This window comes from Neodiprion fabricii, chromosome 1 (genome assembly GCF_021155785.1).
Source record: "Neodiprion fabricii isolate iyNeoFabr1 chromosome 1, iyNeoFabr1.1, whole genome shotgun sequence".
NCBI classification, from domain to species: Eukaryota; Metazoa; Arthropoda; class Insecta; order Hymenoptera; family Diprionidae; genus Neodiprion; species Neodiprion fabricii.
In genome coordinates this window covers 993991-1019804 of record NC_060239.1, presented here as the reverse complement: position 1 = coordinate 1019804, position 25814 = coordinate 993991, and the positions used below count along the sequence as shown (strand labels likewise).

The 25814-nt window shown below is 40.8% G+C and overlaps 5 protein-coding genes and 1 long non-coding RNA gene across 6 annotated transcripts; 2 read left to right on the top strand and 4 right to left on the bottom strand.

The window, feature by feature from the left end:
• Nucleotides 1-65: 65 nt before the first annotated feature.
• Nucleotides 66-4019, top strand: LOC124186061 (dnaJ homolog subfamily B member 12). The gene is made up of 8 exons (XM_046577421.1): nucleotides 66-343; nucleotides 669-822; nucleotides 988-1133; nucleotides 1542-1682; nucleotides 1797-1930; nucleotides 2013-2128; nucleotides 2385-2548; nucleotides 2631-4019. Exons 1-8 carry the CDS (start codon nucleotides 211-213, stop codon nucleotides 2741-2743), a joined length of 1101 nt encoding a protein of 366 aa, XP_046433377.1. The 5' UTR covers nucleotides 66-210; the 3' UTR covers nucleotides 2744-4019.
• Nucleotides 2795-8715, bottom strand: LOC124185954 (kinesin-like protein KIF23). Its single transcript, XM_046577215.1, has 16 exons — nucleotides 8618-8715; nucleotides 8298-8563; nucleotides 7515-8090; nucleotides 7263-7433; nucleotides 6905-7103; nucleotides 6706-6844; nucleotides 6413-6612; nucleotides 6205-6309; nucleotides 6032-6117; nucleotides 5811-5941; nucleotides 5642-5745; nucleotides 5460-5564; nucleotides 5219-5365; nucleotides 4968-5144; nucleotides 4658-4894; nucleotides 2795-4566 (listed from the first exon to the last, which is right to left on the bottom strand). The coding sequence occupies exons 2-16, from the start codon at nucleotides 8306-8308 to the stop codon at nucleotides 4375-4377; spliced, it is 2580 nt and encodes an 859-aa protein (XP_046433171.1). The 5' UTR covers nucleotides 8309-8563; nucleotides 8618-8715; the 3' UTR covers nucleotides 2795-4374.
• Nucleotides 8663-10837, top strand: LOC124186031 (26S proteasome regulatory subunit 6B). The gene is made up of 6 exons (XM_046577373.1): nucleotides 8663-8803; nucleotides 9038-9130; nucleotides 9223-9556; nucleotides 9736-9939; nucleotides 10033-10297; nucleotides 10378-10837. The coding sequence occupies exons 1-6, from the start codon at nucleotides 8771-8773 to the stop codon at nucleotides 10694-10696; spliced, it is 1248 nt and encodes a 415-aa protein (XP_046433329.1). The 5' UTR covers nucleotides 8663-8770; the 3' UTR covers nucleotides 10697-10837.
• LOC124186085 lies at nucleotides 10639-25024 on the bottom strand. The gene is made up of 4 exons (XR_006871547.1): nucleotides 24984-25024; nucleotides 24383-24384; nucleotides 22594-22599; nucleotides 10639-10808 (listed from the first exon to the last, which is right to left on the bottom strand). It is a non-coding gene; the product is annotated as an uncharacterized LOC124186085 (long non-coding RNA).
• On the bottom strand, nucleotides 12454-15623 carry LOC124186055 (actin, muscle). Its single transcript, XM_046577408.1, has 3 exons — nucleotides 15494-15623; nucleotides 13780-13933; nucleotides 12454-13651 (listed from the first exon to the last, which is right to left on the bottom strand). Exons 2-3 carry the CDS (start codon nucleotides 13903-13905, stop codon nucleotides 12647-12649), a joined length of 1131 nt encoding a protein of 376 aa, XP_046433364.1. The 5' UTR covers nucleotides 13906-13933; nucleotides 15494-15623; the 3' UTR covers nucleotides 12454-12646.
• LOC124186048 (actin-5, muscle-specific) lies at nucleotides 16914-20800 on the bottom strand. Its single transcript, XM_046577397.1, has 2 exons — nucleotides 20663-20800; nucleotides 16914-18271 (listed from the first exon to the last, which is right to left on the bottom strand). The coding sequence occupies exon 2, from the start codon at nucleotides 18235-18237 to the stop codon at nucleotides 17107-17109; it is 1131 nt and encodes a 376-aa protein (XP_046433353.1). The 5' UTR covers nucleotides 18238-18271; nucleotides 20663-20800; the 3' UTR covers nucleotides 16914-17106.
• Nucleotides 25025-25814: the final 790 nt, after the last annotated feature.

The window sequence follows — 25814 nt, the reverse complement described above, 5'->3', positions numbered from 1 at the left end:
ATTGCAGACCATGTGCAGAGTAACGACTCTACTCTCTAGAGTTTTGCAAGTTCCGAGGCGATACTGACGTAGGCGGTGACGTAAACGTGTAGGATTGACCGTGATGAAAAATTAATAACCAGGTGACTGTGGTTTTATTTATTTTCCGCCACATTCCGCCCTGTCACGGTTAAAACTCAAGCATTTGGTCTGTTTTCTGTGGAAACAATAATGGACAGCAACAAAGACGAAGCAGAACGATGTTTAGAATTAGCCGAGCAGTTTATTATCGAGGGAAAATGTGACAAGGCCGAGAAATTCATCCAAAAAGCTCAGAGGCTTTTTCCAACGAAAAAAGCTGAGGGTACGTGGTCTAGTTTGATTACCTGCGCAATACAAATCAATTATCTTATACCACGCGAAATTATATTCCATCGATATTTGACTACATTCGTTACTCGGAATTTACGTAACTGCGCACGGAAAAAAATGACCGTCGTTATTAAATTCACATACATTTTTCTCTCTAAATAGTCGGTTCATATCACTTGTTCAGTATTTAATTTCATTTATCTACCACCATCATAAAGAAGTTAACCGGTTTAATCAACTTCTTAGTTGTCTCCAACCTCATAACCTTGAGTGTCAAAAAGGAAACGTGACTAACTTTAATTTTCTTATTGTCACAGATCTGTTAGTGAAATTATCAATGAATTCGAAGCAAAATCAGAAATCTGAAGGCGAACCTGATCTTCGGAAGCGTCAAACTGCCTCCAAAGATGGAAGCCAGTCTCATCAGAATAGCAATGACTTCAGCAAGGACCAAATAGATGCTGTCAAAAAGTATACAGTTTCAAAGTTTCATTTCACGCATTTAAACCCTTTTTTTTATCATACAAAGTATTCAAGAATCCAGAAAAACAAACTGAACTTCACCAACGCTAGAACACAGTATTGTATAAGTTGATAACATGGTCATTATAATAATTTTTGTCATGAAACTTACAGAATTAAGAAATGTAAAGATTACTACGAAATTCTTGGTGTAAGTAAAGATGCGACAGATGGAGATATCAAAAAGGCATACAAAAAATTAGCCCTCCAGTTACACCCTGACAAAAATAAAGCTCCCGGGGCTGCCGAGGCTTTTAAAGGTAAGCTTCTTTCATACGTGTAAAGAATATAGTCAACCAAGGTTATGTATAATTGAAACTTCTCACTGATTCATTTCCTAAATATTTGCATTATTCACAGTGGAGCATTTTCATATGGGCACATGTTTTGTACACACGTATCATATTGTTCTAGACACAAGTTGAGCTTGAATATAAGTAGATTTCTAATTACCAAGACTTCATTTCAGTAATTGATTCTCACATAGACCGGTAGAACCAATCTCACACATGAGTCAAGTAAGAATTCTTTAACTCATACCCAGCACCAAAAAACTCTATTTATGTTCAGAACATTATGGCATATATCCTATTCAAACAATTTATGTGCTTGTATAATGTTTGTTAATCTTGAAGTAAAACATTCAATCTTTTTTATACCATTTACAGCAATTGGCAATGCTGTCGCAGTCCTTACAGATCCTGAAAAAAGGAAACAATATGATCTATACGGCTCTGAGGAAGAAAGGTTACAGAATGCTCATAGTCGGCAAACCCATACGCACTACAATTACACTCGAGGTTTCGAAGGTAACAGCTTACCCTTGCACATTTTTTTAATACTCGACATGGACTAAAATTCTCATGTTCTGAGAGGTGCCACGAATTTCACAGAAAGCAATAACATCGGATTTTTGTTTTTAGCTGATATTACTGCCGAGGAACTTTTCAACATGTTTTTTGGCGGTGGTTTACCACAGCAAAATGTTTATGTCAGGCGGGGTGGGGGGCGGTGGGCTCGGCAAACTGATGCACAAGCGCAACATACCCATGCGCAGGTACAGTACTATTTGTAAAAATTATTTCTACGACTGTCTCTACAAATATATCAATAATGTAAAATTATCGACCTCATTTCAGCAAGCAAACGGTTATACAGCATTCCTTCAAATGTTGCCTATACTACTATTAATCGTTCTGTCAATGATGAGCAGCTTCTTTATTTCTGATCCTGTGTACAGTTTGCACTCGAATGCGTAAGTGGTTTGATTAAATGAGAAAATTAAATTTTGGGAGAATTCACCAGAATGTGTTCAAATTTTTTTTTGAAACATGGCCAGTGTGCGGAAATAACAGTTCTCAAAAGCACAATACATAAATATCATTATCATTATTATTATCATCATTATTGTGGTTGTTGTTGTTGTTGTTGTTGTTGTTGTTGTTATTATTATATGTCATGAACGATTTGTATGTTTTACCGATAATATATTTTCGTTTTTCGGTATACAGTAAATATTCCATTAAACGGACAACGCAAAGTTTGAAAGTACCTTATTACGTGAAAGAAAATTTCCATAGCGAGTATCAAGGCAGCGTTCTGAGATTAGAAATGTCTGTCGAGGAAGAATATATGAATAACCTTAGACAAGCCTGTTATAGAGAGAAGAATTACAGTGAGTAGTCACAATTTGTTACTATAAGTTCATGAAAATTTATCCCAGTAATGGATTTTTATTCCTCTTTCTTTTTTTTCAGGAGACACAATGATATGGAAAGCACAAAATTTCGCTGATAGAGAATTACACCGGAGAGCGCAGAACATTGAAACACCGTCATGTAAAAAATTGCAGGAGATGCAAACAGCATAGTACTGATGATTATTTTACAAAAGATAATTGATTTCATTTTTTGTAGATAGATGTATATTATCTTTGCATTTGTGAAATGTATCGGGTGCAAGAAAAAGGAAAGACAGAGCCAAGTGCAGCCTTTTTATAAAATCCATACTTGATACATGAATTTATAAATTTTCACTTGAGAACAGGCAGAAAAGACGTGAATTGACGTTTTATTGTTATGACGTCATTCATGGCTTGAAGCTTTTCACCACTATTCTTTACAGGTGTTCTATTTTCTGGATATAATGAATCAAACTTAGACTGTGTTTTATCAATTTATATGTGTATGAAAAAGCTATTTATTCAAATTCTTGTCAATAAGAATCTTGCATCAAAAATCCATGTATATTATGAAAAAAACATTTTTTATTATTTTGATTGAATGTGACAACTAGCTTTTCTCATAAATACGGAAGCGATTCACCGTACACTTCATTAGTCGAATTTATGGCAGAAATTTTTTATCAAGAATTAGTATTTATTTATTACCTCGTAAAACGTGTTGTTAAATATAGTTACTATGTTTCCCTGGTTTTTAAAGAGAATGCTCAATCAATGCAACTAGCGGAATAGGGATTGTAATTACCATTTTCAATTCATGCGTAGATTCAATGAAAAACAGTTTTAGAGCGTCACTGGTTAATGTTGAACCTTACAAAACAGTTTGACGGTACATTGGTAATAAGAATGTCAAAGGCGTATTTAGTGCGTTGAATGACTGAAAAAAAATTGAAGAAAACTAAGTAAGACTTTTAATATACTCAGAGATTAATTTATTTATTTTGAGTCCCCGAAAATGTTTACTTGTATCGATAAATCATAATATTCCTAAAGATCCGAGAATAAAACTCATAAATATATCAACTTAATCTGAAACGATTTTATCTGTTTCGTGCAGTGGTTCTATGAAACTGCTTCAACTTTATGACTAGTATTCAATTTACAGTAACATTCTGGTATGATGTGCAAGTCATAATTAAAACTAAAGAAGTGGAACGTTCTACAAAAAAATGTTTGAAGTTGCATTTATTGTATGTAATACTACATCAGTGGAATATATCATGAACACACTTCTGTTGCCATGTCTGACAAAACTTTCATCAAAATGTATCATTCTCATTATGTTGAACATAAATTCTTCATAGCTCTATAAAATTACTATAAACGTATTGGAAAATGAAATGATCCTACTAACTCGATAATTAGTATGCGAATACAACTAAAATAAAATTCAATTCCGTGTTAATGTTTTTTTCTCTTGTGCTATTATGATGAAATTTAATAGCAAATTAAAACTATATTATTTCTTTTTTCTCCTACAGACTACTGATTCATACCAGTAACATAAGTGTGCAAATAACGATTCAAGAAGTACATAACAAACTAAGTGAAGAAAAAAAAACCACTAACTTAAATTTCAACGTTATGATTATGAAAAGAATTAAAATAAGTAGAGGTCAACGATTACATTGTCTGGGAGTGCGATATGTCTGTTATGCGAGGTCACTTCGGAAATATCATAATTTTTCAGTTAAATTAACAGGACAGTCTTCATATATGTTACTCGATTGATGATAGGAGAGAGGCAAGATAACGACATTCTACATTCGAGGCCTTTTTGTGTGAGCTTCTACGGCTGTAGAACAATGTTCAGAAGAATCTGTGTGTCCGTTAATTTGGGAATTTGGAGCTCCGCTACGCTTTCTCCTCGCTGTAGGAGACATCTGCTTCAAACATTCAACGTCGTTGAATACTACTTGAGCGCCACCACCACTCGTTGGAACAATGTCACCCTGCAAAAATATACATTGAAGAATTTAGGAATGAACTACGACGAAGTGAAAATCGAACTATTACTACTAATTTCTAACATTCAGAACTCACCTTGTACAGTTTAGTTTCCAGCTCTCCATCGGTATCGTGTTCTTGGGCTACTAGACAATATCGGGATGCTCCTTCAGTGATAGCTTTTGGATCAGTGAGCCGAGTAATGCTGCGACGACGATTCATCAAAGGTTGAAGAACAGTGCCAACAGGAACTAAAGCTCCGGGTCTGTGGTCAACCCATCTGTCGGCGCTCTGTGATCGTCTGTGTCTGAGATTTGCCACTGGCACTTTATCCTGTGAGAAAATGGTAGACTATATGTAAAATGTGTTCTTCGATTTATTCTCTCTATATTTTTTTATGCCATACCTTTCGAGATACATGAGTATTTCCAGATCTTGGCGTTGCAGCTGCACCAGTGTCACTAGGAGTCTGGGGTACAGCTACAGTATCTTTAACAGGAATTCCCAGTGAAGTGCCACTTGTTTCATCTACCAAAATTTGCTTTACAAGGCGCAGTTTGTCTTCTTTTTCTTTCATTTGGTTCTGGAAAAATACAGGATCAAAATATGAATAAATTTCTCCTTGAAAACTGTACATGGACACGTGAAATCATATACCTGTAAATGTTGCCGCTGTTGTCGCAGTTTTATATCCAATTCTCGAGACATTTTCTCAGTTTCTGCCTGAATTTTGCTGTTGTATTTTTGCTTTACTCTTTGCTTATCTATTACTCGTTGATTTAGCACCATGTCTCTATCTTTTAGCTAAAAGTAGAACAAATATTCATGTATGGTGAAATAAGTAGAATTTGAAAATCGTGTAGTACAAAATCCATTAGAAACTCAAAGTTCAACTCACCTCTTGTTGCAACGTTCTTATTGTATCATTGGCACTGTTCAATTTACGGAGTAAGCTATCTATCTGTGCCTCTGTTTTACAAATATGACCTTCTAAAGCTGAAACCTACCAAGAGAACAAGTTTAATTGAAGATATACTCTGCTTGAGGTAAAACACGGACTGAACTGTACGAAGAGATTACCTTCTTTTTCTCCTGGTTATTAAATGCTTTTGCAGATGCATTTTCAACTTTTAGAGTCATATTTTCCTGCTCCAGTGTTAGTAGCATTTTTCTGAAGTCCGTTTCTGAAATGAGATGACAAAAATTAATATGTATGTGACAGTCAACATAGTGGCAAGACCAAACTTACGTTTTTGTTCCAGATCTGATCGTAAGATATTTCTTTTGTTGATGCGCTGCTCCAAGAATTGCATGAGAGTAGTGATTATCTGATCGTTGAGTGGACTATTTATTTCCAATTCTGGGAACGGACCTCCCAAGCTGAAGTGACGGAGTATGGACGATTAAAAAATTATCAAGTAAACAGATGGGCATCTCTGGAGAGCGATATGAATTGGTGAATTATAATACCTGTATACTAGTCCTAGATCCACGTCCAGATCTCCAGTATCAAGTCGCCTCTCTTTCTCCAATCTACTTTTAGCTTCTTTGAATATCTGAGAATTTGTTTGAAACGCCATCATCATTCTCACATGTCATTTCATAACCACCAATATTATTTATATGCAATCTGTGCAATTTACCTTGTTGGCTTGTCTCCGCCCAGGTGTAAAACCAAGGTCCAATTTCGTGGCTGTCGGTCGGGTGACTTGTACCTCTTGGGTCATTTCCGCAAACTTCATTACTTGCTGTCCCATGCATCAGAAGAAAATATGAAAATAGTTAAGTGACCAAGGAATGGAACATGAGAAATTGGAGGTACATATTGGATATATGTTTCAACAAACGTACGATTGTCTCATCGTAGTCATCTGCTCTGGGATTGACACAGACTATCATTCGGACTTGTCCTTCACCATCGAAATAATTTTTGAATAGGTGTGTGAGCTTAGAATCTCTGTAAGGAACCATTTTATTTGTTCCTTGAGTTTGATTTTCTCTCAATATTTCCAGGCATGAACGAAGTGTCATCAGCGAATTATTTATGTTTCCTAAATGTGTAAGAAGTTGGCAAACATCAGCTGACGAATTTAAAAAATTTGAAAATTCATTCTTAATACTATCAATAGTTAAAGACAACTTACCTGCTTCTCTCAGTCTTTGACCTGTATTTTTAGTTCGGTTTGTTCGCTCACTTCCGGCAAGATCAACCAGGGAAAGTTGACTAATACAGATCACTCTTTTATCTTGTATTACTTGTTCACCTTGACAGTCTAGCGGTGCCTGGGTAAAAGATTGAGCTATTAGAATAATTCAGGAATAATGAATGAACCCCATAATTACCTGTACTAGTCTAATTGTGAAGACACTGTGTGATCTACTAGATTCTGCGTTTAGAGCTGTGTGAGCAACCCGGCGTCGGCGTTGACCACGTTGAAATACCTCAAATGCTTCTTCAGCACTTTTTACTTCAACCTCAGTAACTGCATGAACGTACATATTTTTGTTTCCATCTTCTCGTACGATTTTACTCTGCAGAGATCTAATTATGAACAAAAATAATAGTTGGCACAACCTTCTTAAATTTTAAGCGATTCCTAAAATGTACAAGGTACCCATGCGATTTTCAATTTGAAATTCATCTTTTGTTAAAGTGTTTAAGAAACGTTTTTTACTGTGTGTATGAACAGCAAGTGCTTACTTGACCCTAACATCCTCGTCATCGAGCAGATCATAAACACTGTTGTTATATATTTCAACATAAGTGACAAAAACTGCATAAACATTATCATGTTCAACTGGCAAAACTTGTGATTCATCCGCTTCCCTTATAATCATTGGATTACTGTCACTATCGCTGTCGCCTTTTCGACTAAAACAATGGTGAAAAATCTATGATATTAAACATTCACAAACACTAGAATAACAATTTTTAGAAATCAATCATTCTTACTTGCGACTCAATTTTCCAGGACGAGGAGTCATAAAGCCAGCATGTAGCTCGTTCTGCCGATCGAGCATAGCGTCTGTTTCGCTCTGTACATCAAAGCCATTGAGCTTATCGGGTTTGAAGACAAACTTCTTGGCCTGAAAGTTGGCGATGCTATTGAATATGACATCCAGAGAGCGTGGCATTATTCCTCCGTTCTGGGGTTCCCCAGTCATTGTGTAAGTCTTTCCACTGCCAGTGACTCCATAGGTGAATAATAGGCTGTTTTTGCCTTTTACAAGATTTTCAATAAGTGGAAGAGCCACTGTATTAAATACTTCTCGCTGCCCAACATCTGGGACGAATACTTGATTGAACGTAGTTTGAATTTCCTTGTAATTTCCGTTCCTGAAGTTGGCAGCTGACTCTGGTGATGTTATCACTATAGTTGTGGGAGATATCACCTTCATGCAAGACGTGTCCGACTCATATTGCATCGGCCTTATTCGACAATACACCTGAACCGGGTCTCGACTTGTCAAGTTGTAAGCTCTTGGCCTAGTTGTAGGTTTCCTTGCGGAGGTTGGAGGCTTAGGGCGACTGAAATATTTGAATGATTTATGTGATAAATGAAAGTTTATAGTGTGTTAGGCGTTATCATATTTATTTATATAAAGTCTAAATATCAATTAATTAGGGCTGGAGATATGGATCATTCGATAATGCCATGAATAAGATCTGTCAAAATAACCTATGTCTGGCGTTTTTTAAACTTTGACGATTCTGGATGTGATAAAACAGACTTACAAGGACTTCATAGTGGTATCCGCCTCAAATATCACTCTCGGTTCAATTATATCCACTTATAATAGTCAGAAAACAACGGTTATTAAACTTTCGATGCACTCCAGGTACGCACGCCTAAAAACTCGTTACGCAAACCGCCATTCAAACTTCAAACAATCTACGCGTATATCACGTGCATTAACCTGTCCTCCAATCACCGCTATGACTCTCAGCCATGGGTTATGTTTCGTAACAGTTGGAGTATGGTTGGAGTGGTTTGGCCGGTTCTGGGAGTAAGAACAACTATCGCGTGCAAAATTTTCATTCAACCGTGTCCACACCAGGTAGCGCTGTAACAAGACGAGTACGCTGCATATGTGAACACAGATACAGATAATTCTCCATTCCATGGAGCACGCCTGAAAGATCACAGTCATCGGCCCCTTTGTGATAAGAAGTGACACGAATTGTCAAGAAGCAGCCGTTTTGATAGAATGGAAGAAATTGGGATCGTTTTACCCGACAAGGTAACGGATTTCATGGAGAATTTGAGGTTTTGCATTAAAATTATTCTTTGAAATCCTGCTCAAAATGCCTTAAAACCGAAATATGTGGAAACTGCCATAACCTCATTGAATGTTTCGTTTGCAGCTGCCTCTAAACTTGTTTTTCTGAAAATATCCTTAAAGTTAGCATCAAATATTGTGCGAATTATACTTACTGAATAACGAGACTGAACAACAACATTATAATTGTTTCAGGACGTCGGAGAGGTTGATTCGAAACCACCCATTGGTCATTATTCCGGAGCGGGTGATGAGCTGGATGTAGAGGACCTCTACACTAAGTACAAGGTGAATAACTTTACATTTTAGAAGAAATCGAAGCTGTTTGCTACTTACTTCAAGGATAGAAATTAAAGTAGAATTCTTAACTTGTTTTGTAGAAATTACAGCGTATGCTAGAATTTCTTGAGGTCCAGGAAGAGTATATAAAAGATGAACAACGTAATTTGAAAAAAGAGTACTTACATGCCCAGGAAGAGGTCAAACGTATACAGAGTGTTCCGTTAGTAATCGGCCAGTTCTTAGAGGCTGTAGATCAAAATACTGGCATTGTTGGATCAACGACCGGCTCCAACTATTATGTTCGCATACTTTCGACCATAGACCGTGAGCTATTGAAACCTTCGGCAAGTGTAGCTCTCCACAAACATAGTAATGCTCTTGTTGATGTTCTTCCTCCTGAGGCTGACTCCAGCATATCTATGCTACAACCTGGTAAATACAAATTTGTCCAATTATTTTTTAAATATTTTACAAATCCTAACAGTTTTTCTAAATGTTTCATTGAACGCAGTTCAGCAAATTTCAAGTGTGGTTGACTCGTTGCACCTACTGTTTGACTATTATGATGATGAAGTGAAATGTACTGACAAATCAATATTTCTTTGATACAGATGAGAAGCCAGACATCCAGTACAGTGACATAGGAGGAATGGATATGCAGAAACAGGAGATCAGGGAAGCTGTAGAGTTGCCTCTGACTCACTTTGAGCTGTATAAACAAATTGGAATTGACCCGCCAAGGGGAGTGCTAATGTATGGTCCACCAGGCTGTGGAAAAACCATGCTTGCCAAAGCCGTTGCTAGACATACTACCGGTAATATTACTTAGCCATTTTCTTATCACGGCTAATTGATACCAAGCTCACAATTATATCTCATGAATTTTTTTTCTTGTAACTGTCAATCAGCTGCATTTATACGCGTCGTCGGCTCTGAATTTGTTCAGAAATACCTTGGGGAAGGACCGAGGATGGTACGAGACGTATTTCGTCTAGCCAAGGAAAATTCACCAGCGATAATTTTCGTTGATGAAATTGATGCTATCGCAACTAAGCGATTTGATGCTCAGACTGGCGCTGATCGCGAGGTTCAGCGTATTCTTCTAGAGCTCTTGAATCAGATGGACGGATTTGATCAGACTACTAACGTGAAGGTCATTATGGCAACTAACAGGTAAATTTCTTCGGTGTTTCCGTAAAATTATTCTTATAATAGTCATTCTGGTAATGTTATTTTTTTCGTGAAATTTTCAGGGCTGATACCCTTGACCCTGCACTTCTGCGACCTGGCCGATTGGATCGAAAAATTGAATTTCCCTTGCCGGATCGGCGTCAAAAGCGACTTGTATTTTCGACGATAACAACAAAGATGAATTTAAGCGAAGAAGTTGATTTAGAAGATTACGTAGCCCGACCGGATAGAATTTCGGGTGCTGATATAAACGCGATATGCCAAGAGGCAGGGATGCACGCAGTTCGGGAAAACCGCTACATCGTGTTAGCAAAGGATTTTGAAAAAGGGTATAAAAATAACATCAAAAAGGACGAGTCGGAACACGATTTCTATAAGTAAATTGAACCCTGTTATATTCATATCTATTTGCGTGATTATTACTGAATTATCGGATAAGTATCGCGTGTTTCTTAAATGGATGACGGTCGTGTATTGACCGTTTCTTTCCTTACTCATGCAATTAATAAAAGTTGAACACAACTCGTAGTGCGATCAATAATATTATTGTTATTAGTATACGTCCATCGGCATTGCGTAATGAGGTTTTGACTCGGGTAAGTATATTGAACATTTAAACTGCGTGACAGAAAAGTGAACCAATGTTTGTAACAATTTCCTTAGAGAGTTATAAAAAAGGTTCCGCAAATTATTCACTCTAGTGAACAATGACATTTGCAACTCTGAATTTCAAGTGTAATAACTAGGATTATATTTGACTAATTTTTTGCCAAAGATAAATAAGCCAAATTTGCATTTATATCAGATTAACGCAATCTGAATACCATTTATCATTGCAATAAATGTTGTAACGGATAAATAATCTATGAAATAGTGGTCACACCAAATCCACGGAATCAAATAGTATAGCATACAACGTGGTGTAGTTTTTATTGGCACTTTCGTGTACAGAATATGGCCACTCCACCAATTGAAACCCGTCTATCCGACTATAAACCCTATAAACCGATCTGGAAAGTGGCGCTAACTTACGGCGGTTTTCAAAACTACTTTTGCCGTAAGCAAACAAGCGAGAGTCGTTCAAATTCAGTTACATCGCTGAACTTCATGGAATTCACAGCTCATTATTCTGTCACGTTGTAACGATTAAAGTATTGAGTATGATTAAGCACTCGCCTTCTTGCAGCTGTGACACGAACGATTGACGAGCTTGCTGATCTCATATTAGTTGCGACTAGGCGAAAGGAATGCCAGTCATAACATAATTAGAAATGCAGCTGAAAGGCTGAAAAGTAGCATTCTAAACGTCTGTAAAGAACACTGGACTGCGCAGTACGTCTATAAAGCGTATTATTTGATTTCATAATTTGTCCGTTTGAATTTTTCGTGAAAATGACAAGGCTCGTAATGAAATATAGTACTTATGCCTGGTACAAGAGGAGCAGGGAAATAATGGACGCATCGACGAAGCTTCAGCGGTGCTAGACTGGACCGAGGACACAGAGGCTAGAGATATAGGTATGTGCGGAGGCTAATTTTAGCCAGGCTCGAGAATAAACAGCAGTTACCACGACCACCGGGGCGGTCGGGGCCTTGTAAGGGTAGGCACAGCTGGGGTCCGCACGCCGCGTACATTACAGCATCAAGAGTCGGCATTTACACTGCGGAGACTATTTTTACGTTTTCTTAATTTGTCGCTCGGTTTTGATGCTCGTGTTAAATTACGCCCGTACTAAAGCGAAGAAGACGTGGGACAGGGCGTGCCTACAACATGTGTATCTGCAAAGGCACATGGCACGCATGTGCGTACTTCTTGAGTCCACCGCCCCCCGCTGTGAATGAAATGTATGTACCAATGCGTACGAGTACGCAAGTTTCAAATTGATCCTGTGATATTGATTACGGGATACTCATAAAAAACCCCGAATCCCGCTGTTTAGGACATATTTCAAGCCAATATTGGATTATAACATAATTTTTATTAATTTTAAGGTATAGTGATAGAGTAGGAAGTGGCCGCCCCGCTTCAATATGAGCTCGCGACCGGTAAAGTTAATTGAAATCGTATTATAGATCGTCAATGATAATTATACGATTTCAGTAGATGCGATACGCTAATAATGAAGAGTAATAATAAATAATGATCGTAACAAATAATTATAGTTGTATAAACTACAAAGTACAATACAGTCTGATAAATGTGTATAATAAAGGCACTTGAGTAGTTTTTTCTTCCGCTTGATAACGTCTCCTTTTTCATTTTGGTTAATTGACATTTTTTGTTCTGGTAGAGAAACATTGGAAAGGCGATTTGAAGATGAGGTAATCTATTTAGAAGCACTTGCGGTGGACGATTCCGGGGCCGGACTCGTCGTACTCCTGCTTGGAGATCCACATCTGCTGGAAGGTGGAGAGAGAGGCGAGGATGGATCCACCGATCCATACGGAGTACTTCCTTTCCGGAGGAGCGATGATCTTGATCTTGATCGTCGACGGGGCGAGGGCGGTGATCTCCTTCTGCATACGATCGGCGATACCGGGGTACATGGTGGTACCACCTGAGAGAACGGTGTTGGCGTACAGGTCCTTACGGATGTCGACGTCGCACTTCATGATCGAGTTGTAGACGGTTTCATGGATACCGCAGGATTCCATTCCCAGGAAAGAGGGTTGGAAGAGGGCCTCTGGGCAACGGAACCTCTCGTTGCCGATGGTGATGACTTGGCCATCGGGGAGCTCGTAGCTCTTCTCGAGGGAGGTGCTGGCGGCGGCGGTGGCCATTTCCTGCTCGAAGTCGAGGGCGACGTAGCAGAGCTTCTCCTTGATGTCGCGGACGATTTCGCGCTCGGCGGTCGTCGTGAAGGAGTATCCGCGCTCGGTGAGGATCTTCATGAGGTAGTCGGTAAGGTCGCGACCGGCGAGGTCGAGACGCAGGATGGCGTGGGGCAGGGCGTAACCTTCGTAGATGGGGACCGTGTGGGAGACACCGTCGCCGGAGTCGAGGACGATACCGGTGGTACGACCGGAGGCGTAGAGGGAGAGGACGGCCTGGATCGCGACGTACATCGCGGGGCTGTTGAAGGTCTCGAACATGATCTGCGTCATCTTCTCGCGGTTGGCCTTGGGGTTCAGGGGAGCCTCGGTCAGGAGGACGGGGTGCTCCTCGGGGGCGACGCGCAGCTCGTTGTAGAAGGTGTGGTGCCAGATCTTCTCCATGTCGTCCCAGTTGGTGATGATGCCGTGTTCGATCGGGTACTTCAGGGTGAGGATACCTCGCTTGCTCTGAGCCTCGTCGCCCACGTAGCTGTCCTTTTGCCCCATACCGACCATCACACCCTGTGAGAAGGACGAGATTAGTAACGCTAATCGAGAGGCAAGTATTAATTCCTCGCAAGCCTTGGCATGTCACATAAGTTACAGGCTGTTAAATGTACAATGGAAGAAAAAAAGAAACATGAACCAACCTGGTGTCGAGGGCGACCAACGATGCTGGGAAATACGGCTCGGGGGGCGTCATCGCCAGCGAATCCAGCCTTGCACATACCGGATCCGTTGTCAACGACAAGTGCCGCAACATCATCGTCACACATTTTGATTGGTGGTTAGTACAAGTGGATGCTGTAATACAGAAAGGCACGGTTATCTCACAGTTGGCGTATCAAAGTGGTTGAGCAAATCGCCAACTAACAATAAGATTCATTTCTCTTCAAACTCATAATCCGGGTCCACAATTTATGCACTTGAAAAACAGAGTTTATTCTAAAAAAATCACACAAAATTACGACGACGACGACGAAGAACCTGACGGTCAGGTTACTTTGAACCTGAAACTTTTTGATCACTCATCTTGAACAATGAGGAGGAGTATTTTTCAAAAAAACCAGTATCGATCTGAAGAACTTGTAGTTTTAATGATGCTGTCCTCCGATTTGTAATTCTAATCAACTAATTTCAATACCCATGAGATGCAAAAAGTAATTATGAGCTACAGTCTGCATCTTCTTTAAATGAGTAGTACATATTTGTACTATTAGAATTTAGAATCGGATTGGAAATGATTTTATAACGATATGATTTTTCCCATTCTAGATTAAATATTTCGAAGCAAACAGAAACTTATTTTCATAAGTATTTAAAGTAGAATTTGTTTGATACTGCTGCTCAAAGAAGTTTGGTAAATGTAGAATGCATTCCCAAATCAAATTTCAAAGACCCTTGATCGTCGGTAATGACTTCACGAATTCCGATTTTTATTCAATATTACTTCGAAGAACTGATTTTAAGAAATTGTGTGATAAAATTGCAGCAAAAGAACATCGCTTCTATTCTATGTGTCTCTGGGATATCCCACATCAAGCCATCTGTACTCCCCCAATACCCAGATTCAGCCCTTTTTTTTTACTCAATACGATTTGAGACAAGTGCAAACAGATCTTATCCCACCCTTCGATGCGGATCTCGACTCTCAGTATGAGCTTTTTTTCGAAAAGTCAAATAGTCTCAGTATTTTATCGCGTTGCTTCATCCTTTGCACGACTAGCGCACAATCAGTCGGTTTTTTAGTATCACGATATTTTACAACGCGTTAGTAAATCGACTTACAAGCTTAGTGTTTTTGCCTTAAAATTCCCGGGTAAAGCAGAAATTTCCACAAACCTTAGCTTTTTGAATTACTTGAAAGAAGGCAGATAATCGAACTGAGAATCTTTCACACCTGACACAATATTCTCACAGCGAGCAATCACAGATTTACCATAAGCGTATAATCAACCAAATAAAACATTTAGTTTTCCCTAAGTGTGCAATTTTTCATAAAAAGTTCGTAACCAGTTAAGGTAATGGAGAATCAAAATTTAAATCTACCAAATTCACGACTGGATGATATTTACGATATTGCCTGTGTGCAGAGAAGCAAGTTAATTCGGAGTGCTTTCAAAAATCGTCTGAAGAAAATCCGTGTTAAACTGTAGCTTATGAGATCTTAGATAATACGAGGATTAATTAACCAAGGATTAAACACTTCGCCGGTACGAGGGATTATAAACCGCGATATCGCGTAGACGACGTTGAAACGCACTGATCCAAACCAATCGAAGTGTCCGACGACCGGGACGATATTACAGTCTGCGCAAGTGTTAAGATGTTAAGCCGATGTTAGTTACAGTAATAATTCCGTACCGTTTAATTGTTAAAAAGTCGAGGACGCGCCGAGGCAATCGTGTAGTGCAAGAGCGAGCAGCGAGTGGCGCGTTGCAGGCGTCGCAGCCTCCCTATATCCATAACGGTTAGCCGACGAAAATAGCCATCCGCCCCTTACATGGAAATCTGCTCTCACACGTACTTGCCGGCGCCGGCGTCGTCGTGCAGGGCTAGGCCATAGGTGCTCGATGAGGGAGTCTTTGTCTTCGTGCTCACCGACACAACAGCCCTGCTCCTCACACGCGGTGCCCAGCGTCGCGACGCCCCCGGGATCCAAATAAGGCGGCTCGCCCCTTCGCGGCGGGGGGGGGGGGGGAGGGGGAGGGATTGGTAGCACCCGATGGTCTGTCATGCAGAGGAAGAGCTGCAGCGGGCGACGACGAGACCCGGGAGGCGATCTTCGCCGAGGAGACAAAGAACGGAAGGAGAAGGCTTAGGATTCTCCGAAGGGCGAGGGCGATCAGGCTTCTCCTTTATCCGGGAGGACGACTAGCTCCGTCTCTGCATCGAAAGAGAAAATTAATTTCCTGTCTACGTATATTAGGTATGCATATGTTTGAATTGTGGATACGCACGAGTTCTGCGGTCTTCAAGGATTCAGGGACCAGACTTTATCCCCCGGTTGATCGACTTGGTCATTTTTTTCCTACGTTTTTCTTCCTGGCACGAATTCCTAATGTACGATTTATTTACTTCGGGTGAAATTCACAACTTGCGAACTTTCTGTGATGGTTTGACCTGTTCGCTTGTTTATGGTTGGATGTACGTATGTTTGTTTTTATCCAAATTTGGTAATCGCAGTGTTCTTGCAATCCCTGGTGGGCCCTACTCGTTACGGTGCCATGGGAGATTCACGAAGTTATCTTGCATCGATACGTTACTGCTAGCTAGACAATTGCACGGGTCGTTGACAGTATTTGTTAATATATAAGGTGTTTAATAGAATTGCACTGATTGATGGAGTCTCTGGCTTTTTTTTTTCTTTCGAGTACTGCTTGATTGATCTAGACAAATTGAGGTACAGCTACTCGTATTTTGATACATGATTAACCGATGCTTTACGAGCATTTGCGAAAGTAGTAGAACTAGACGACGATTGCAGCAGTTATACGTAATTTTCAAGCCACGTCTTCGCGCGATCTGTGTACCGAGGGGTAGAACGGTATCTGGGCTAATTTTACAACGCGTCCTACTTTGTGTCGTGGGTTAAACTGACGAGCGCGAAGATGTCGTGACCAAGACTATATCAATAGTAATGAAAAAAGAAACTGCAATTGTCGATGAAGTAGATATACCTGAATTATTTTTGACAGTCGAAGAATAAATACCGAAATGTTATACGGTGTACTGAAACCAGGGAACGGGTTTAATTTTTCAAAATCAGTATAAATTCGTCCACTGTAAGAATATAAGATTATGTTTATTGCATTGAAGTAAACTTATATACAAAAGATGACGTTTGTGTTATGATTACTACCGTTGCCGCGAAACACTCTACATACAAGAAGTAAAGCAGTAGAGGAGCAATTGAAACGGCGGTACGGCGATACAGTGAATTGATAGGAAAAGTGCATGTGTTGATGGCGAACCGCTTAGAAGCACTTGCGGTGGACGATTCCAGGGCCGGACTCGTCGTACTCCTGCTTGGAGATCCACATCTGCTGGAAGGTGGAGAGGGAGGCGAGGATGGATCCACCGATCCATACGGAGTACTTCCTTTCCGGGGGAGCGATGATCTTGATCTTGATCGTCGACGGGGCGAGGGCGGTGATCTCCTTCTGCATACGGTCGGCGATACCGGGGTACATGGTGGTACCTCCGGAGAGGACGTTGTTGGCGTACAGGTCCTTACGGATGTCGACGTCGCACTTCATGATGGAGTTGTAGACGGTCTCGTGGATGCCGCAGGATTCCATACCCAGGAACGAGGGCTGGAAGAGGGCCTCGGGCGTGCGGAACCTCTCGTTGCCGATGGTGATCACCTGGCCGTCGGGGAGCTCGTAGCTCTTCTCGAGGGAGGTGCTGGCGGCGGCGGTGGCCATTTCCTGCTCGAAGTCGAGGGCGACGTAGCAGAGCTTCTCCTTGATGTCGCGGACGATTTCGCGCTCGGCGGTCGTCGTGAAGGAGTATCCGCGCTCGGTGAGGATCTTCATGAGGTAGTCGGTAAGGTCGCGACCGGCGAGGTCGAGACGCAGGATGGCGTGGGGCAGGGCGTAACCTTCGTAGATGGGGACCGTGTGGGAGACACCGTCGCCGGAGTCGAGGACGATACCGGTGGTACGACCGGAGGCGTAGAGGGAGAGGACGGCCTGGATCGCGACGTACATCGCGGGGCTGTTGAAGGTCTCGAACATGATCTGCGTCATCTTCTCGCGGTTGGCCTTGGGGTTCAGGGGAGCCTCGGTCAGGAGGACGGGGTGCTCCTCGGGGGCGACGCGCAGCTCGTTGTAGAAGGTGTGGTGCCAGATCTTCTCCATGTCGTCCCAGTTGGTGATGATGCCGTGTTCGATCGGGTACTTCAGGGTGAGGATACCTCTCTTGCTCTGCGCCTCGTCACCGACGTAGCTGTCCTTCTGTCCCATACCGACCATGACTCCCTGGTGACGGGGGCGACCGACGATCGAGGGGAAGACGGCGCGGGGCGCGTCGTCTCCGGCGAAACCGGCCTTGCACATACCGGAGCCATTGTCTACGACCAGAGCTGCAACTTCGTCGTCACACATTGTGGTGGTTTCTTGTTTTCTTTTTCTCTAGGATCTGTAACAAACGTAACAACGATCTTGAGCGTTCTATGCCTTTACGTTCAGGCATCAATCGACAAGATTCGCCAATACTTTGCCAGTTTGTAACGCACGAACCGGCTAACGGAAGTGAATAATTTCACCGTCATACCTATCTGGTTCCGTGTTCACCCCGATCAACAAATTCTTGCGGAAAAACTATCTTTTTCCAATCCAAAATATTACACAAATTCGGCGTGTCGCACAGAAAATCAATTTCCTTGCGCACGGTGCTCTTTTTGACAGAAGTGTGCAAGAAATGTATGTACATCCCCGTACCAAGCGATCACAGTGTAAAACTGTAACGGAAACCGCGCATCTACAATATCGCGACGTCGATTATTCACCTGGGAATTCACTCGAACTTCAACCTACACCCTTTTAATGGTGAATTTAAAAAAATGTCCTCTGTAGCGTGATTCGGAACTTTCAGATAGAACGTTACACCCGTATCAAAGCTGATGAAAATGATTAATCAATGCAAATAGAAGAAACGGATTAAACTCCATCCGTGAGATTAAACACGTAGTATCGAAAATGAATGTATAAAATATGTAGCTAAGTTAGAAGGGCGATGCTAAAATAGGTCCGAGGGTGCAGGATGAGGCAAATAATTTATCTATATGGCAAACGGTACTAAGGAAGGACGGCGGCTGCTACCAGAAGACCCGTCGACATAAGGAGAACCCTAGAGCGCGGCACTATGCTATTTTATTTTCGGTCCGCGGGTGCTATCTTTAGAAATTCGACATCGTACGCAGATCGCGACGCTCCGTATAAGCGCAAGCTCTGCTCTCCAAGGGAGTCTGCGCCTTCCTCTGCATCGTTATTTACTTTGACTTTGACTCGTTGAACCATGCACCCAACGAAAAAAATTCAAAACGCTCCGCGTTGCCTTTGGCGGTTGGCACAGTTAAAAGGAACGTATTATCATCGCGTCAATTATACTGCAAGATATGAATTATGACGAAAAATTAATACAATATCGTATGTCATGATTCTAATGATTAGAACAAAGCAGTAATTGCTCTGTTAACTGAGCACACGGTTAGAATAAATATTTCCAACAGGTTCACTGTGATTTTCGGGTTGATTTGACTATTTTTTTAACGTATTACCAAGTGCAAAAAAAAAGAGGAAAGATTACGGATTACACGTTGATATGAAAATTTAAATGTTAAAATTACAAAAAAATTGTGTCATATTTACTAACAGAAATATAACAAATAACGAAAATTTCAAGTGGATCTACCGGGACATTATGTTTAGTTAATTTTTCGCAATAGTGTAGCAGCGTCAAAAAACATTGACGTCAACTTCTATGGCAACACTCGTTTCGGCAGTCAACAAGTTTCTCTAATGAAAATTTGGCTCCGGGAAACGCGATTTGCAGTTGCACGTTTCCTCACCCGGTGAGTTCGACGCAGCGGAAACGCGCGCGCCTCGAAAGTGCAGCAGCGGTCATTCAATGTTTCGATAAACCTTGTTTAGTAAAACTTTACCAAATTTATACCAAGAAAAAGATCCACAAAATCGAGGAGCTTTACAAAAATTTATTTTAATTAACAAGACTTTGTTTGATCGTGTTTATCACTGAATTACTTTTTTCCCAATCGCGTAAAACTTCACTTTACAACAGATTCGAATCATACGTCTTTATCAGCTCCGTGTATGAATAAAACATTTTCTGCCTCAACTATAAATAACTCCTCTGAATTTGTGTAGAAAATAAGAATTATTATTTATTATACGTTTATCGTTCGGCCGGATACTTTTGGATATGTTGAGGGTCGAGATGGAAAATTATATTACAGCCGCTTGCCACGGAAATCAAAAATAAAAAACGGAAACGTGGCCTGATCGATCCAATTCGCCCGCGAAGAATTCTTACATCACATTACAGCATCACCGACACATGTTAACGATTAATTTCTTTATTACAAGCTCAAACTAAGCGAACCCAACGAACAATTATTAAAAGTTGAAAATTTTCCGCGATAAAGTGTTACTGACGATCGATTGCACGAAAATTTTGATCTGGATTTGCTGGATTACGTAAACCGGACGAAAGACGCTATACGATATTCAGCGAGGTAATCGAAACCACAGGACGAGGTGAAAATATTAGAAAAGAAAATTTGCAAAAAGAACTTGATCGCGGTTCGCACTCAGCTACGAAATTGTCCTCCGGTTCTTATGGTATTCACTATATGTCGGTTATCCAATATGCAACTTCCAATGTCCAAACACGGGCGTCGATGGTACAAAATTATCCACAAGTATCCAAAAATATCCGATATATCCCCTGGACCCCGTAGGTATTGGATGGATGGATCGAGCTGCGGCTGGTCAGCCGTATGGTACGTACCGTGCACGGGACAGAGTGGAGCGGCGTCTGTGCCGAAAACCCTCCCGACCTCAAATATATGCTCTCGTTTATACGCCCACGCATCGAAATGCGACGGGGCTACCCCGACAGGAACGAAAAAGGCGCGCCTCTCGGGCATCTCGACGGAAGAGGAGAATCGCGGGCGTCGGGGGTGGAGGCGGAGGCGGCGGAGGCGTCGCGGCGTCGCCGAACTAGGCGGCTTCCTCCAGGAGCCATAAACGCGGCAAGGCGAACCCCCGGTGCCTTCCTATTTCACCTATTCTCTAACCGCTCGGCCGTCATATCATATTTTTCGTTCTACGGAAGGTAGACGCATTTCCGCCATGCCGAACGTGGCAACTTTGGAAATCCCATGGAAATTTGTAGTCATTCTGTCATCGGATCCTCTCGTGGCTCGGTACACGTTTGGGTGGTTCCTTTACTAACTTTTTTCATTTCATGTTAAGGTGCCACTCGAAAAATTTGTGACAAATACTGAACAAAAGACTGTCGTAAAACCTGAAGGAGGTAGGAAAATATTTATAGGTCGCTACAAATTATTGTAATATTTTTTATTTATTTTTATGTCTACACCTCGCGAACTTGTCTGTGTATATTAGTATATTTTTTTCGTATCGTGGTCCAATTAATCGTTAACCAACCAACAGCAAACTGCGCCTAACAATTCCGCAGTTAGCTGTTCGCAACTTTTATGCGAAAGATTAATCGCCTCGGAGAAATTTGGATAACAGTTTTTGCTACCGATAAAGGAGTATCGCGTTACCTCAATGTTCCTGTTTCGTTTTCAGTACCGATTTTTAGGAACAATGATTAATTGGACCACGATACGAAAAAAATAAACTAACAACAAGCCCGTAAGGTGTACATATACAAATAAATAAAAAATATTACAATAATTGCTAGCGACCTCTAAATATTTTCCTACTAGCTCCAGGTTTGACAACACAATTTTTTCTTTAATTTTTGTCATAAATTTTTCGAGTAGTGACTCGAAAAAAATGATAAAAACTGAACCACCCTAATCAGAGTAGAAATCGTTATTACTTAATGGAATAGCGCAGACTCGATCACGTTGTAATTAAATCGGAAATAGGTTTATCGATCCGCAGCAATAATTCATCACGGTCCTACTGAACCAATTGACCAATTATGATTATCTTATCGCAAAATGATTTTACGTCGCAGGATTACAAGTTTAGAACTCGGGTTGGTTTCAAATGTGCTATACTCTTCAGAAAGACATCTTGGTTGTACGAGTAAAAGGAACTTGGCTCAAATGTTGGATACAGACTTAATAAAAGCTTTCATTACACTTTAAGCGGAATTACTGATTCGATTTCGGGGAAAGTCTTTTTACGCAGGGTACAGACATGCGGATGCAAAAACTGTTGCGGCTACTTCCTGTCGACAACATCCTCGGAGAACCGTTAAATGACACGTGGGTTCAGGGGAAAATCACATTGCAATAATTTGCGGATATCGTTTCGGCTTGATTATTACGAGGGAAAGAACTTTACAGATTACAGCTTATTGCAATGCGGAAGAGATTTAAAACAGCTGATTTGTGTCGAGGCAAAATTCTGGGGCTAGGGAATTCTTTCATCACTGACTTTGTCATCTTCATTGAAAAAGAGAATGACGTCACTTAATCAAAGTGCCATGATGAACCCATACTTGGAGAGGAATTTTTTGATTTTACATATTTATTTTCTACGATCAAGTACCACGTAATCATAGTTTCTGGTTCATTGAGCGAAGCGACGTGGTCGTGGAACATCAAAATATGCTACTCATACGTTTGACACTAAATTTGGAACCATCTCCGAAGACGCCGATCGACTGACTTATTCAAATCTATTTGCTATTCCGTGGCAGATCCATCCCAGATGAGACAAGACAGCGACAAAAACAGATCGCTACGCGACGTGTGTTGTTTACTGTTTACCTTCATCATTTTAAACTTCTGTTATTTTCTCAGAGGTGTACATGATTCAATTTCAAAATATTTTTTTTTGAATTCGGTCAATTAGTTAGTAGTCCTCCTTGAAGTGTTCAATTCTTTCCGCGTTCGTCGTTATTTCAAATCGTTGAAATTTTGTTGCATTTTAATTTTCTACATGAGTTTGACGCAGTAATTTTTAGCAGCGGAAAATTGAAAGCACATTGCTTGTATCAGGATTCGTTTCAAATGGCCAAAACCCAACATAAGGAAATAGATGTATCGAGGGCTAAGAACAAAATGATCGTCCCACACTATTTTTCTTATTAAATACACGGTGTAAATTTACTTTAGTTCATTTTTGTTGCATACGCTCTTGTGAAAGTGAAATCATCGATTGCCGAAAAACTGTGATATACGTTCTTTCGGTTCTTAGCCCTGAATATTATTTATCATATCCGAGAATTGCGATTCTTCGGTCTAAAAAAAAGCAACGAAAAATCTCTTCTGCTTTAACCTGTGCTCTTTCGCATTTCGCGCTACCTATTTAAAACTTAAAAATTGACTAACGACCTTCGAAATCTACTCTAATTTCGTCAACGTTCCTCTCTCTTCCACACACAAGGCTATCTTGGCTCCTCGCGTATACCTGACGAACTTCTCCCCTACCCCACCATTTTCCTTCCCGCTTTAGAAATACAAGCTTTAATGTTTTCAAAAACTCGAATCCTGTATAGCTTGCAGCAGACTTGCCAGAAAAAGAGGCGTAAGGTTAGGAGGGGCGGCGTTGCCAACCGCAGACGAATATTTCTTTAAATGCCGCCAAAACAATTCTCTAGATTTCTTATTTCAATGGCACCACAATAATTCTTCATATTTCTCATTTTCAAGAGTGATGTTTGACGGTATTGAAACTCGATAAATACAGGAGTACATGATATATTTCATTTTTTCGGTTTATAACATGGACAATTTTCCTAGAAATATGCAATGATAATTACCGAATGGAGTAACATAGACACATTTGTATCCTACAATCTGAATTATAAGTATAAAGATATTAGGAACTTTTACTTATATAATATACTTCAACTTCTAATACTCGGAACGAACACCGTGTCAAATGAGTGCGTTTGAAAATTTTCGCCGCTGTCTATTTGATACACATTTTCTCACGAACCTCACAATTGGTCGATTTATGGTCTGTCGTTTCGATTTCACCGACCACACTTAGAGATTTCGCTATCAGTCTTTATATTTCGTCAGAGATCTTCAGATTTTCTTCGGACTCCGGTCTAAGCGATAATATTTCTTAATAAGAAAACAACATTTCTCTTTTCTTGAACGGACTCTAATTTTTTTTGAGATCTAACGGAATTTCTTTAGGGTTGGTAATACTGAGGAGGCGGGAGGGATTCGGATTCGAAACCAAGGAACCAAGGGTCGTAGAGATTCGCAATACATGCACGATGTCGTCGGCGCGTTTAATTATACCGCGCACAGCGCGGTAAAATCGGAAGTTGACAATCATTGAGCAACAAATTATAACCGTCAGGGGCGCAGGAGGGGGAGGGGGTCGATCGATCTATGGTTCGGTCGGCGGGCTACAAGAACCGGCCAAAAAAGGCAGTTGGCCGTTGCTGTGGGTGCAATGTTTTGCGATTACGTGTCAGCTCCGGGAATAGATCGCTCGGCTAACCAACCGTTCATTCGGTGGCAGTTGGGGAGGCGCGAGTATGCGTAGGTATACGACAAGTAACGACTCCCCGCCATCCTCGGTCCGTCATCTTCGCTCCGTCGTGCAAGACGTCGACGTCGGACGAGCCGAATACGCGAAAAGCCGCCGTTACGATATGATAACTGACAATCGTCTGATTTTCCGACGATTTTACGCCCGCCATCTAAGGCTCGAGGTAGTTTTCGGGGGCTGCCCGGGGAGTATAATAGAAGCAACGATGAAGCTGAAGTTGATAACGTTATTGTTATGATTCGCGTTTAGGATGAAATTGTTGCTCAGCAGCTGCACGAATGTCTGGAGATGCAGACGTAAATTACAAGACATTGAATCATGTAAATTATACATCTTTGGAAAACTTGAGTACTTCAAAGTCACTATAAAAATTAAAAATAGTGATTTCTGTCCCGCTATGTTTTCGTACGTTAACGTTGATAACTTCATTCGCTTGATGGAAAACTTTTGTCAAATATGATCTAGAAGGTGAACTGCAAAATGAAGATAACCGACTGATTTACGATTTCTCTGCACGATTCGTTATAGGTTAGGAAAATCATGGCGGACCCTTTCATAGTTGAATTGGAAATAATCTTTTTGCTGCTGATGACGATGGCGATGCAGGAGACAGAGCGTCGTGTACGGATTGCTCAAAGAGTGGATGGCGGCTCGTTTGAGGTGAATTATTGCAAGGTGTAACTAATATTGGATGTACCGCATAGACTCTTCTCTTCAGCGACGAGGGCTGGTCCCCCGCGGTAGGTAGGTAACTATTTGTGTAGTGCCTCGATGAAAATTAAAAATATCTCTCTCAGAGCGAGCCGAAGCGAGGAAAGAGAGAAAGAGAGAGAAGGAAGACCAAAGCGAAACCCGACGAATCTCCCTCTTATCTTTGATTTAAAAATAAAATTTCAAACGCTTCGTTTCCATGGCCAGAACTAGGTGCGCTCTGGGAAATACGGAATACTTAGATGAGTCCCTGGCAACAGCCTATAAGCAGAGTTGTACGTTCCTATAAGTTATACTGGGAGGGGGGGATTTAGAAACGTACGCGAAATATATTTTTCAGACATAGAAATTTAAGCGTACGACGATATTGTTGACTTGTTCGAACAGCGAATACACACCGGGTTGGAAATAGCTGCGGCTAATTATACGATCGGTAAGGTAAGGAGCGTAGACGCGAAATTATACCCAGATATCGTTGACTGATTGAGATACGCGCAGATAGGTATACATATATACATCGTGTTGGGAGACACAATTAACGTTAACGTTATTTGACAAGCGAGCAACAATAATTAGCAGGTCTTTCATACTATCGTATATCGCATTCTGAACTTAAAGTTAAAAATAATAATACGAGAATTATGATTACTGGCGCGTAGACCTGCTGTTGAAAAAAAATTATTCCGGAGAGAATTGGGTCAGAGGATGAAGGACACGGGATACGAAGAAAT

Excerpts from the sequence above, each read along its gene's own strand:
- LOC124186061 (XM_046577421.1), top strand. The coding sequence starts at position 211 with ATGGACAGCAACAAAGACGAAGCAGAACGATGTTTAGAATTAGCCGAG. Across the intron at positions 344-668 it reads TCCAACGAAAAAAGCTGAGG|ATCTGTTAGTGAAATTATCA; the intron begins GTACGTGGTCTA and ends TTATTGTCACAG. Across the intron at positions 2,549-2,630 it reads TTATAGAGAGAAGAATTACA|GAGACACAATGATATGGAAA; the intron begins GTGAGTAGTCAC and ends CTTTTTTTTCAG.
- LOC124185954 (XM_046577215.1), bottom strand. Across the intron at positions 6,310-6,412 it reads ATGACTACGATGAGACAATC|CAAGTAATGAAGTTTGCGGA; the intron begins GTACGTTTGTTG and ends TGCATGGGACAG. Across the intron at positions 5,145-5,218 it reads AACAGCGGCAACATTTACAG|AACCAAATGAAAGAAAAAGA; the intron begins GTATATGATTTC and ends GTATTTTTCCAG.
- LOC124186031 (XM_046577373.1), top strand. The coding sequence starts at position 8,771 with ATGGAAGAAATTGGGATCGTTTTACCCGACAAG. Across the intron at positions 9,557-9,735 it reads CATATCTATGCTACAACCTG|ATGAGAAGCCAGACATCCAG; the intron begins GTAAATACAAAT and ends TCTTTGATACAG. Across the intron at positions 10,298-10,377 it reads GTCATTATGGCAACTAACAG|GGCTGATACCCTTGACCCTG; the intron begins GTAAATTTCTTC and ends TGAAATTTTCAG.
- LOC124186055 (XM_046577408.1), bottom strand. The coding sequence starts at position 13,905 with ATGTGTGACGATGATGTTGCGGCACTTGTCGTTGACAACGGATCCGGT. Across the intron at positions 13,652-13,779 it reads TTGGTCGCCCTCGACACCAG|GGTGTGATGGTCGGTATGGG; the intron begins GTTGGTTCATGT and ends TCCTTCTCACAG.
- LOC124186048 (XM_046577397.1), bottom strand. The coding sequence starts at position 18,237 with ATGTGTGACGACGAAGTTGCAGCTCTGGTCGTAGACAATGGCTCCGGT.